We start from the raw sequence: 12,207 nt of genomic DNA, 5'->3' as shown, positions 1-12,207 counted from the left end.
GCATGGGCCACAGGGCTGGAAAGCCAGACGTGGTCAGGGATCAGGAGTGAGATGTGGGGAAGCTAGAATTAGAATAGGAGGGGGACTGCGGGTCGGTACCGAGGTGTGTTGGCAGAGCCCAGAGGCATTAGCATGTGCCAGGCTCTCCTTGGCACTGCCCATCGCTAACTTTACTGTCATCCATGAGGCTGACTCAGTGTGGGCTTGCTCCTGAACTCCGTTTGGCCCCCCGTTCTTGCTGAGCGTGTTGACTTGCGGCCCCCCAGGAACCCCTGCCCAGGAGTTTGCATCTTGACGGAGCCCTTCCCACGAAGGAGCTGTAAGCTGAGCCGCCCAGGAGGCCTGGCACGCAGAGCAGCGCTGGGGACCTTCCGGGGGCATGGGGCCGCGGAGAGAGCTCATGGAAGAGGGGCCAGAAACAATACACTGAATGGAATTTGGGGGCACATATGGGGAGGCTTGCAGCCTGCAGGGGTTAGCCTGCAACTGAATGCAATCAGCAGCCTGGAAGGACAGGCCATGCGGTCAGACTGCAGCAGTCACTGGAACCCTCGGGATGAATTGGCCCATTTGGTGACTGGGCCAAAGCTAAACTAGTGCAGGTGGGGATGGCAAAAAAGAAAGGGGATGTGGGGGCAGGCACTGCCGAGATGCCATGGCGAAATCCTGGCCCTGGAGAAGTCAATGGAAGCTTTGTCCTTGACGTCAGCGGGCCCAGAGCTCCCTGCCGTCAGCGAGAGCAGAATTAGCCCACTTTGCAAACCCCACCCTCAACGCTCAGTGAGTTTGTGATGGGCAAATTCTCCCCAGACGCTCCCTTTGCTGCCCGGCCTTGCTGTGGCCTGCCTTCCATGTTACTGATTTCCCTACAGAGGAGGAGAATTCCAGCCAGATTTTTGCAACATGGGCTCATTGCTTCTCAGCCACGACGGATCCCTCTCCCATCTGACTCCGTGCCACTGCTTCCCTCACTGGTCCGTTGCCTACTGAGCTTTGACTGGCATGTTGGCCTAGATCCCCACATAGCCTGCTGAGTGTAAGCAGGATCAGTGGGTCTCCCAGCTATACTCCCCAGATTCCCCCCAGCTGGGGGGAGGGCTATCCCCCAGCCTAGCCCTATCTCTTCCCCTGGAGCTGATCCTTGGACCCTAACCACAGTATACGCCTCCTCCCTCTGTCCCTGAACCCTCTCTTGAAGACCTGCTGACAGAAGGGTTGGGAAGCCCATCTCTGGGTCCGGCTCAGCCAGCACACTCTCCTTCGGAGGGGGGGACCGGAGGAAACCTCTCCATCAGCCAGGTTGCGAGCTCCCCGCCCCACTGCCATAAGAAACCGAGTGAGAGGGAGGGTCCCCGAGGGAAGTCCATGCAATTGGATCTCATTTCCTCCTCTTCCTGTGAGCCCGGGGACTGACACGCCTTGAATCATGAGCTGTAGGCGTCTGCCATTGGCAACCCGGCTATGTCCCCTGTTTTCAACCGCATTATTAGAGTAAATAAACAGCCGCCACCTCATCGCGTTGACGCCCCCAGAACTAAGTGGGCTGAAGGCATTTTTGGACGGAAGCAGAATTGTTTTAATAGCTCAGGGGCCGTGGTCTCTGCCAACAGACAGAAAATAATAACACCCCTCTTGCTCCCACCCCCATCTCCCTCCCCGGCTCTCACCTGATGAGTTCTGCTCCTCGCTCAGCTGATGAGGTCCTGATTTCCTGCCTTCCACGTCTGTTACGTAGAGAGCCCCAACTCGCCCCAAAGGCGCTCCAAGTGGGAATAGCTCCCCACTGAAGCGTCGCCAAACCCAGCTGCACTTCCCTCCATTGTGTGTGTGGGGGGGCATCGTGCGGTGTCTCTGCACTGCCAGGCCAGGCGTGGAGGCTAGCGTGACACAAGGCAGAGAGGCAGGCTGCTCTTGGAGTGGTTTTTTTTCAGCTCTTTTAGAAGCCGGAGTGCTGCCAGTTTCACAAGAGAAGCTGTTCTCATGAGATTTCCAGCCCACGTCTGCAGACTGAAGAGTTCTGGATAGCTAAGGGCGGCAAGTGGATGATCAGCCGAGCCTTTGGGTGTATGATCCGAACCGAGCCCTTCACTAGGCACTGATGAGCGGTGGTGTCAAGGCAGGAAGTTCGGCTCCCGAATTGAATCCGCACGTGAACTTCCCCAGAGCCCAGGGATGCTTGGTTTTGGGATTCTGTGTCAGCGTGCTCTAGGGAGAGATCTGAACTGGGTAACTGAGGGCCAGGTTTGGGTCTGAACTTCTCCACAGCCAAGAAGGGGTCAGAGCAGGCCTGGCGTTACGATCCATGCACATTCCTGGGGCTGACCCCTTGCGAACTCCTCATGCAACCAGCTGGCTTGGTGACAGCTCTCGCTGTGGTGGAAAGTAACCCATCAGCCATAACTTGGCCAAACTTCTCCTCTGGCCCCTCGGGGCACAAAAGGAAGCCAACGTGAGGGCTGAAATCCCACGTGGCGGTGGGCAGGGCCATCCTCCTAGACACAGACTGAGGTCCGTTAGCAGAGCAGTATGTTGGGGCAGGGAGATCAGGGAGTCAGTGTGGAGTGAATTCCTCCTTCGCCCTATGGGAAGATGACTCTAAGGGTCAGAGACGGAGCCTGTTGCCGGGACAGTCTGATAGGAAGCCCAGGGAGACCAACCAGCACTTGCTAGTGTCATCTTCGGGCTGACGTCCATTTGTGGTGCAGCCTGACTATGAGAGGCTGGCGTTGCAGGAGCAGAACTGCCAGGCCCTCGCCCAGAAGCTAAGCACATTCCCATTCATCGCCAGCTCCTCCCAAACCTGGTCCCCTCCAAATCAGTGCAAGGGAACAGGACTGCAGGGGCTCAGACCGGCAGCTGTGGCGCTTGTGCCGGCTCAAGCCTCGTTAGAAGGGGAGAAGTCGGTGGCAGCCATGCAGTCGCTGTGCCAGGGAGAGAACCCACCCCTGCCGTGTGCTGTGCACGCTCCTGCGAGGAGCCCGGAAGCCAGGCAGGGCTAACCCCTCCTCCGCAGTGCTCGCGCTCATCCACCACATGGAATTACCTGGCTGGTCGTAGGCCCCGTCCGGAAACCCCTCTGAGGGTTGGCATCTGAATCCCTGAGCTCACAGGCGATGTCAGGGTGGGGAGGGAAGATGGCTCAGACTGGAGACTGGCAGAGCGATGCAGGCTATAACCCCACATTGGAAGGCTTTGGGTCCGTACGTGGTAACTTCCCCCTGGGTCATGTGGGGTTCTCCTGACCCAACCGCTCTCCTCGTCTCTCCTACTGGAGGGGCTGGTAGCAGGGGGATTCCTGCCTGAGGACAGTGACTGGAAACCCTGTGAGGCCAAACGGAGAGCTGGCGTGGCCCCCAGGGCCTTGCCTCGGTGATGTGTACAGCAGAGGAGGGAAATACAATGTCTCTGCAATGGGATGGATCACGGAGAAGAGGTCATGGCTTGCGTACGCTGCCTGCCCTCGCTCTGAGCAGTGGCGGCACCGGCGAGGCTGCTGGCGATTCAGCAAGGCCTGGCAGGGGGAAGACGCTGACGTGGGTGTTTTCATCCGATATTCTCTCTAATCACACGTGCACACAGCCTGCCTCACCCGTCGGGCACCCACCCGGTCACACACATGCCCACTCTCTGGCTCACCAGTACACACACAGACACTGCAAGGAAAACCACGTCCCCTGTGCACGTGCTGAGACGCTCCCACCACGCACAAAGCCTCTGTTCCGGTGCGTCCAGCCCTCTGCCACGTGGACCCATTTCTGATGCAAACACACGCAGGCATGTGCACCTCCCGCACCCACAGCGCGCTGGGGATGTATACACTCACACCTCACCTCACAACGCGCACGCTTCACGCCCAGGCCCAGCTCAGACACACACCGCAGAGCTGCATTTCAGAGACGCACACAGGTGCTTCCACCATGGGGCATTTTCCTGTGGCTCATAGGGGCCCATTCCGGGGGGTAGTATGGTATAGTGGTTAGAGGGTGTGACGGGGGAACTTGGACTCCTGAGTTCTGTTCCCAGCTCTGTCACTGACTTGCTCTGTGGCTTTTGGCAAACGTGTAGACAGGGGCAGTGGTACCCTCCTTTGAATGACAAGCTCTGTGTGAATGGAAAGTGCTGTTGTGGTACTGAAGCTCGTATTCCAGATGGTTTAATTATCCTTTAGCACTCTAAACTGGGGCTTGAGAAACCTGGCTCTGTTCCCAGCTCCGCCACTATTCTGCCCGGGGGGGCCCGTGACAAGTCACAGCCACGCCCTGTGCCTCAGTTTCCCCACCTTTAGGCTGGCAAGTAATGTAAATCAATGCCTGCCGTGCTGGGGTAGCTACGCTGGTGCCAGGTTATGAGACAGACAAGCTGGGAGAGGTAATGTCTTTTATTGGACCAACTTAAGTGGGCGAGAGAGAGAAGCTTTCGAGCTTTACAGGCCCTGAGCTTCCCTGGAAAACTCGTCTCTTCTCTCAACGGAAGCTGGTCCAACAAAAGATATGACTTCCCTCACCTTGTCTCTCTCCGGGACGTCAGAAGCCTACATACCTTTGCGGAACTGAGCCCAAGTGTTATTTTATTAGCACAGCTCAGCTCCTGGCAGCCGTTTTAGAAGGAGGCTTTCCAAGTGTCCCAGCCCCCCTCGGTTCAGTTGACGTCTTTGTCAGCTGTAATTTAGACAAATGGCAAAAGATAAACCATGCTGTGTGGCTCTATCTCTGGAGCTGTGGCTCTGAGGGTGGGAGACCTCCCCGGGGGGACGGGAAGGTGAGGAGGGGCTCTCATTTCTTAAAAAAATTAATATGTCTCGTTTAGCCACTTTTCTCTGCCTAGCAGCATCGGTGAGGTCACTGTCAGACAAATGTACAAATCCCTCGGTGGCTCAGATAAATATCTGCCAGGGTTACCGACAAACGGGGGGAAAGTGAGTCCAGTTACACCAGAATAAATCTGGGATCTTTCCATTGAAGCCAGCGGCGTGACTTGTGTACGTGAAAACAGCTTCTGACCAAAAACTGGGGAGGAAGTGGCTGGGACCCCAACGTTAGAATAGCAGGGATGCTACAGGGCGGGATATGGGAGCGCTGGCAGAGCCGATGGGGCAGGAACCCTGCCCACCCACTGCCTGTGTTACTCCCACCCGTTGCCCATTCTATTAATCCTTAACGTTTACGAGCCGTGAGCCTTTTCTGTCGGCTTTCAGGGAAGAGTAAGCTGTGAAAAGCTTTTGTTTCCTGATACGCTGCCCCAGTCCAGAAATCAGAGGTTGAACGTCCGAGTGTCCTAGCATCCCAGATCCTTCTAGGCTCCAGGCACCGCTCGGAGGATGTGGATTCCCACGGGGTGCTGCCCCCAGGAACTTTGCCTGGTACCAGTTTCCTCAGTTCCCCCTTGCTTCTGTCCCCAGAGTGACGTGGCCTCAGGTTCCTGTCTTCTCTTTCAGATTTACTGGCCGCCTCTCCCTGGGCAGAAGGAAGAGTGTTTTCAGAAGGGGAAGGACCCAGCGGTAAGTCCCCCTGTTCCTCCTAAAACCTCCCGATGGATTCGCTTTGGATTTCACCTCGGTTGTGCTGACTTGTTTTTCCACACGCTTCTAGTTGACAAAAAAGGAGATAATGGGGTTGGTTGTGTCTCACCCTCAGCCCCCTTCGCCCCCAACACTCCCTCCCGTCTCCAGGGATGGAGATGTCCTATTCTGGGCCCTTTTCCTGCCTCCTTGACTTCCCTGCTGTCAAGGCCTGAAGGCTGAGTGAGCCCCAGCAGCTCTCTGCTCGTCCTTGGCCCCTTCACCTCTTTCTGGTCGCTAAACAATGATCGGATCTTCCTACCAGGATTCAGCTCACCCCTTGTGTGTTATAGCCCTACTCACCCTTCCATCCTGAGTGGCTGCTGCTCTGATGCTGCTTCTGGGGTGGAGTCCCTCTGTTATGTGTCTGATTGCAGACTATAACAAGCAGTTGACTACTTGGCCTTGCCCTGGGTTTGTGCATTTGAAGAGGTGCTGACTGTTTCAATAGTCTGGGGGTATGGCTCTCCTTCCCATCGGTAGGGGACATGTCTGGGGGATAATGCATGGAACTGGGATGGTGTGTTCACAGCTCGCCGTGTGTGGCCTTGGATAAGTTGTTTACTCGTTCTGTGCTCGTGTCTAGGTTCTTATATGGCCCCCCTCACTGTCACGTCTGGGCTCTTCACCATCATTCATGGATTGAGCCTCACAAACCCCCTCTGAGGCGGGGAAAGATTATTATCCCCATGTTACAGATGGAGAAACTGAGGCACAGAGCAATTAAGTGACTGGCCCAGGGTCACACAAGGAGCTGGTATTAGAGCCAGGAACTGAATTTAAATCTCCTGAGTCCCAATGCAGGACTTTAACCACAGAATTGGAAGCAGAACAGTTTGGAGCCCTGTACGTGGAAAGCAGACAGTTTGCTTAGTGAATGCAGACCAGAAGCCAGGCTTTGGATGTGTCTGCACTGCAGTCGCAAGGTCTGATTGCAGCATGTGTAGATACCCAAGCTAGCTTTGAGCTGGCTAGATCAAAACTAGCTCAGGTATGTCTAGACGTGCTGCAGTCACACTTCCTGAATACAGCATAAGCACATCCCTTGGAACTGTGAGCTTCCTGCACCCTCCATACATGCAAGAGCCGGGACATTCTCAGCTGCCAGTACTTATGGTGTCTCCCCATCAGAACAGCCGTGGGTGAGGTGGCGAGTGGTCTCGGCTGGAGAGATGAGGATGGGGCCTAGTACAGAACCAACGCAGGGAGTGAACTAAATCGGCTCTCAGCTGCTGGGAAGCAGTGTGCACTGCACGATTAAGTCCTGATCCAAAGCCCAGGGAGGTCAATAGGAGCCTTTCCATTGGCTTCCGTAGTCTTTGGCTCATGGCCATGAAGAGCAGAACGTGGTCCTTCGTGAGCAGCAAGGAGCCGGCGGTCAGGGCTGAGCTGGTGGGATTCTTGGCTGGACGGCGTTTGACAGATTTCAGTTCCCTGCTTCCCCTGACTGTTCCCCCCCGCCTCTTACAAATAGTTATTTTGAAACCACAATTTGAGGCCATGGAGGGAGTGAGGCGGCAGGAGAGCCCCTTGCTGATAGTCCATCCCAACGTTAATTGCTCCCAGGAGTGGCTGTCACTCAGTTTGGCCTCCACATGTTTATTTTGCAAGCTTTCACCAATGGATCCAGGCCCTGAGGCGGCCTTCTTCCGTTCCCCCAGCGCTTGCTCTTTGAGAGATTTCTACAGAGGGAAAATAAACAGCAGAGAGGCTGAGAAACCAACGGCTGGACCACAAAGAAGGTGGCTGAACCTCTGTGTTCTCAGTGGAGCAGGGAGAAGGGGGCTTACACCATCATGAAGCAGAGCACGGGGTGGTGGTGGTAAGTTCTGACACTGGGTTCGTGGAATTCACAAGCCGCTAGCAGCTACAGACAAGCCACACTCATCAGATCTGACTGCTGCTTGAACGGATGGAGTTAAAAATACTTCCCTTTCCCCAGTGACGCTCATGCTGTAATTACCAGCAGCAGGGTGAGTCAGGTGTTTCGTAACCAGTGTGTTAAAAATACCAGCATTTCCTTAGATTTGTAATTTATGGGGTTAATTCCTTCCACTCACTTCACAGGCAGGTCCATCAAGGCCTTGTGCTGCTCCCCTCTCTTTACATGTTTACCCATTTCCCTTGTGTTCCCTACTCCTCATTCAACAGTTCTTGTTTGCTTTTCACTGCTGCAGTTTCCTTACGATTTTGCACTTATCAGCTTCTGGCTGCTTTTCTCCCTGTTTGGCAGGGGTTCTGTGGCTGATATGGGAACTGTTTTAGTCTGGGGTCTGCTGCTGCTAACAAGAAGAGGCACAGCTCAGAAAGGCTGGAGCATCAGTTCCGAGAATCCCTGAGAGTTTCAGATCCACATCCAAATGATCGGAAGTCTCCCTTCTCTTTCTCTCTCCAACCCCATCTGTCTTCCCTCCAAAATCTAATCCTTCAACTCTTTTGCCCTTGTTTTAATTAATCAGTACCCTCTCCCCAGCAAGCATGGATTTCCAACAGAGAGAGAGGAACCACAACGGCACCCCGCAGCTAGTAAGATGTAACGATGTAACGATACAAGCTGGTTCAGAAGAGATTGAAGAATTTCAGCCAAAGCGGGAATCCCTGGAAGCAGTCTGAAAATGGGGTACTTACCCAAATGTAATAGGAGGTTCTGGTTTGGATCAGCTGGAGATTAGAACTGAGGTCTCATCTGGTTCTTCTCTTTTAGCAACTGGTCTGCCCATCTCCAGCTGATACACAGAGTGGGCTGTTTTCTTATTGAACAGTGTTCCCACACTCTTGTCCAATAGGTATATGGATTTCCAGGTTGTGTTTCTTTATGCTGTAGCCTGGCCCTAGCAGTGGATCTCAAAGCTTTACAAACAGTGAGCTAAGCCTGGGAGTTTCAGGTATCCAGCCCCAGTCTGGATTTGGCCCTATAGCAACATTCTGGTAGGAATCACTTGACTGCAATAACTGGAATCCACAGTTCTTTATGCAGTGGATAATATAAGGCTTGGAGCAGAGATGCAGATGGAAATGGACTGTCCGCGTTCTTCCAAATGGTATTCCATTCCTCTAGCAATAAGGAAGTATCTCTGTCTATTTCCCTAGGACATGCAGGTAGATTTCCTCTCTCTTAAACAAGGTTACTTGAGATGACCTGTTATTTCGTGACAATATTTTGAATTTCTTTTAAGAAGAATAACCATTGGCACCTCGCTTTCAGGAGTAAATTCAAACCAAAGCTGTTTTGTCACCACCCCAGCCCCACTGTCCTAAGGAAATGGCTCATGATGCATAAAACTGAGGGATGAAGGAAATATAATCCAGTTATATTTCTTTTCACTGTGCAGCTGTGATGGTTGTCACACTGAACCAGGGACCTCAGAACTAAAAGCAGGTGTTACGACAGGTTGAGCTAAAGAGCCAACATGCTTGTAATCAGTGACTCCAATGTGTTAGTTAGGTTAACACTGAGCGCTTCTGAACGTTTCAGCTCCAGGACGAGGGGTGTAGTATGTGCGGTTTGCTAGGGATGTGGAGAGAGGGGCTGAAGAAAGACACAAGGGGAGAATGACTGATCTCAGCTGTGCAAAGCAACACAGTTGGTTCCTCGTGAGCCATGCCAGATGGATAGAGACTTAGAGCCCTTCAGGGGATGCTCTGACAGTCTCCCTGGTCTCTCAGTGCTTATCAGCCAGGAGATCGCTGCTCCGGAAAAGGGAGCAATTAATCCAGGGCAGTCTTGAAAGGCCGTTTATCATCCTCCCCCACGTAACTAGCCAGCCTCCCCTTTAAATGACTAATTCATCCAGAAGACGGCTGTGCATGTCCGTCTCCTTCACTTCCTGCCATTGTTCCCCCGTTCCCCTTTTCCAGAAAGCACTCCATGGGAGCAGGAGGAAATGCTGTGCCGACCAGGTCGTGTGTCTGCATCAGGCTGATGGCACCAGCCCTTGGCGGAGACTAAATGGTGGTTTCCAGGCAGTGGCCTGAGAATTTCCGCCCCGAGTTTTCAGATCATTCAAGGAGGACAGGTGGATGGAGAGTGAGCAGGGAAACGTACCGTGAATGCTTTTCATGCAGTAGCAAAGGGCTTGACTTCATGGAAGTATGATCTGACCCACCAGAGCATGTTACAGAGCTTGTTGTTATGGAGTAGGGGAGAATTTGTCCCCCTCCTTTCATGCTCTTGGTCAAAATGGTATGCTCTGCATCATGCTCTACTGTAACAGGGTTGTCTGCTCCTTTAAGGGCCAGGGGGCCCGGGCTAGCCAGCCCTGTTGACTCATCAGACCTACTGGGAAAGGGGTCAGGTGTTTCCCATAAAAGGGCTGAGAAAGCTCAGGTGGAGAAAGTTGTAGGAAGCTAGTTTGTTGCTGTGGCAGATCCTGAAGCAGGGGTAAGTGATGCAAAGAAGAGGAGAGGTCCCTGGGTCTCTGCAGCCTGCTTGGGTCAGGAGTGTTGTGTTTGAAGAATAAAGCACCTACCTACACCTCATAGTAAGGCCCACGTGCTGCGATGGAAACAGGATCTGAGCATGCACTGCCACTGCCCCCAGTGGAGAGCTGCCCAGTCAGTGATCTCAGCATCAGCACCGGGTGGATGGGGACACCTCCCTGTTCACTGCCCCTCCATAAACAAGGGAGCAATCCAGCACCACGCTCCAGCCAAGAGCCCATGGGTGGCCTGAAATGTGGGAGGGAGGAGACATGGGATCCCTTACCAATAGAGGTCATTTTTTTTTCTCTCCCCTGAATTGATGTGCAGGGGCCAGATCCTCAGCCGGGCTAGCTCAGCACAGCTTCTGGATGTGTGCTTATTTACACTAGCTGAGCGTCTGGGCCACAATCCTCTGCCACCCTCCCGGGCCAGCTGGAGCCAGCCAGGCTCAGCCTCTAGCTCCTCAGTCCCGCTGAGCCAGACTGCTGGGTTTAGCCTGTCTCCCTGGGCCTCCCTCCGCGCTGGCCTGCCTGCAGAATGCCTTGTCTGCGGCTCCTCTGGGGTAATACAGGAAGCCACCTCACAAAGCAATATGAAGACCTCACTTCCTGGCCTGAGATACGACAATGGGCTGGGGGATGAGATGAACTGTCTGCTGGGGAAGGAGTCACTTGGGCTGGAGTGGCGGGGAATGGGATACGTGCCAAGCGACCAGAGCGCTAATAGAGGAACCTGCCTGTGCAAGCAGTCAGACAGTGCCGGGGCATGGGGCTCATGTGACCTCAGGATCATTGGACTTGAGAAGCTGGTGCAGGGATGTGCCTCCAGGGAATTCTATTGTTCTGTTAGGAAGGGGCAGGGACCTTGAATGGTGGCGCTCCCTGTAGTAATGAAGCGAGCCCAGCATGACAGTAGAACTCCTGTCCTAGCTTCCCAGCTGTGAGCACGTATTGCTTCCTGCTCTGTGCCCCAGAGCAAGGGACTGCTCGAAGGGAGGAGGAGCTGCTGGGCAATCTCCAGTGCGATGGGAGATTTCCAAGAGCTGGTCAGCGGATGACTGCGTGGGAGCAGGGTGGAGCTCGTTTCAGCGATGGAGTTGTTCTGGTTCGTGGACGTAACGCACTGGGACTCATTCAGTTCATCGCTCTGCTCTGTAGACACAAAGGGTAAATGCACAGCTGCAGAAAGCAGTGCCAATATCTTGCTCTGTCCGCTCGCTGGCCAGCTCTTTCCCAAGCAGAGCTAGTTGAAACATTTTTGCCTAGACTGATCGCTTTCCATTAAATGAGAGAGCCTCTCACTTTATAGCTGGGGGGAGGGTGTTGCACCCTGCTCTGGGAGCCCCAGGTTCAAGTTGCTGATTTGGGGGTGAAGAGCTCAGCCCTGAATCAGTAGGGCGGGGACTTGAACCTGGGTCTGCCACATCCCAGGCCAGAGGCCAAGAAGCTGCATTGTCAGCTGCTGGGCAGCCCTGCTCACAGCAGAGTGTCCGGCTGGTTGTGGGCTCACCTAAGGGTCACGTGGCAGTGCTGCATGCGCAGCATTGCCATCTCCACGCGCTCAAAACTCATGAGTCAGCCCTCGGAATATCATGCGATTGCCTTAAAGAGCACGAGCTGGTTTTAGATTAGTACACGTTGGGTGCGTGTTTGTTTTCGTCTAATTCTTCAGCCTCGATGGGTCGCGTTTTCTCTGCAGCCGGGAGGGCTGGAGGCTGACTCTGATTAAATGCAAGCTGAGACCTTCCATAACCCCATGACTCTAGGAGCTGGGGGCTTTCAGAAAAACACCAAATATGGCAAGGTTCGCAACTGTAGCCTACACTTACAGCTATTTGCTTGGGAAGGCAGTAGTAATGCGAGGAGCCAGCAAGACTCCAGGCCTGTAAAACAATAGCTTAGCCAAACCAATCAAAGCCTTAAGCAGCTAACCAAGGGTGACCCAAGATCATAAGACAGCACAAGTTAGAACACTGTAGTGACTGAGCTGCTGACAGGTAGCCACGAGATACCAGTTTAGAGCAGCTTGAGGCGTTTTAAGTCAGGAACATCAGCAGATGTCTGACCACACGAATGCCATGGTAACCAGTTGACACTTATGCTAATAAGTTTGAGGCAAATGGACTAGTAACTCATGGGAGAAGGGCACCCCGACATTAGTAGGGTGAGGAAATACAGATTGCATTAGTAGGAGCATTGCCAGCATTGATCGAGGGAAGTGATTATACT

At 53.7% G+C, this 12,207-nt stretch overlaps 1 protein-coding gene across 1 annotated transcript in view; it reads left to right on the top strand.

The window, feature by feature from the left end:
- The window catches only part of SEMA3G (semaphorin 3G), a 56,712-nt gene that overhangs the window by 21,095 nt on the left and 23,410 nt on the right, over positions 1-12,207 (top strand). Inside the window, exon 3 of the mRNA XM_067561173.1 lies at positions 5,435-5,497. Coding sequence (XP_067417274.1) covers positions 5,435-5,497 — 63 coding nt within the window. The remainder of the gene's footprint in view (positions 1-5,434; positions 5,498-12,207) is intronic.

This window comes from Emydura macquarii, unplaced genomic scaffold (assembly GCF_026122565.2).
Source record: "Emydura macquarii macquarii isolate MOO-44397 ecotype Brisbane River unplaced genomic scaffold, CSIRO-AGI_Emac_v2 contig_2369, whole genome shotgun sequence".
Lineage (NCBI taxonomy): Eukaryota > Metazoa > Chordata > Testudines > Chelidae > Emydura > Emydura macquarii.
This window is presented reverse-complemented; position numbering and strand designations above follow the sequence as displayed.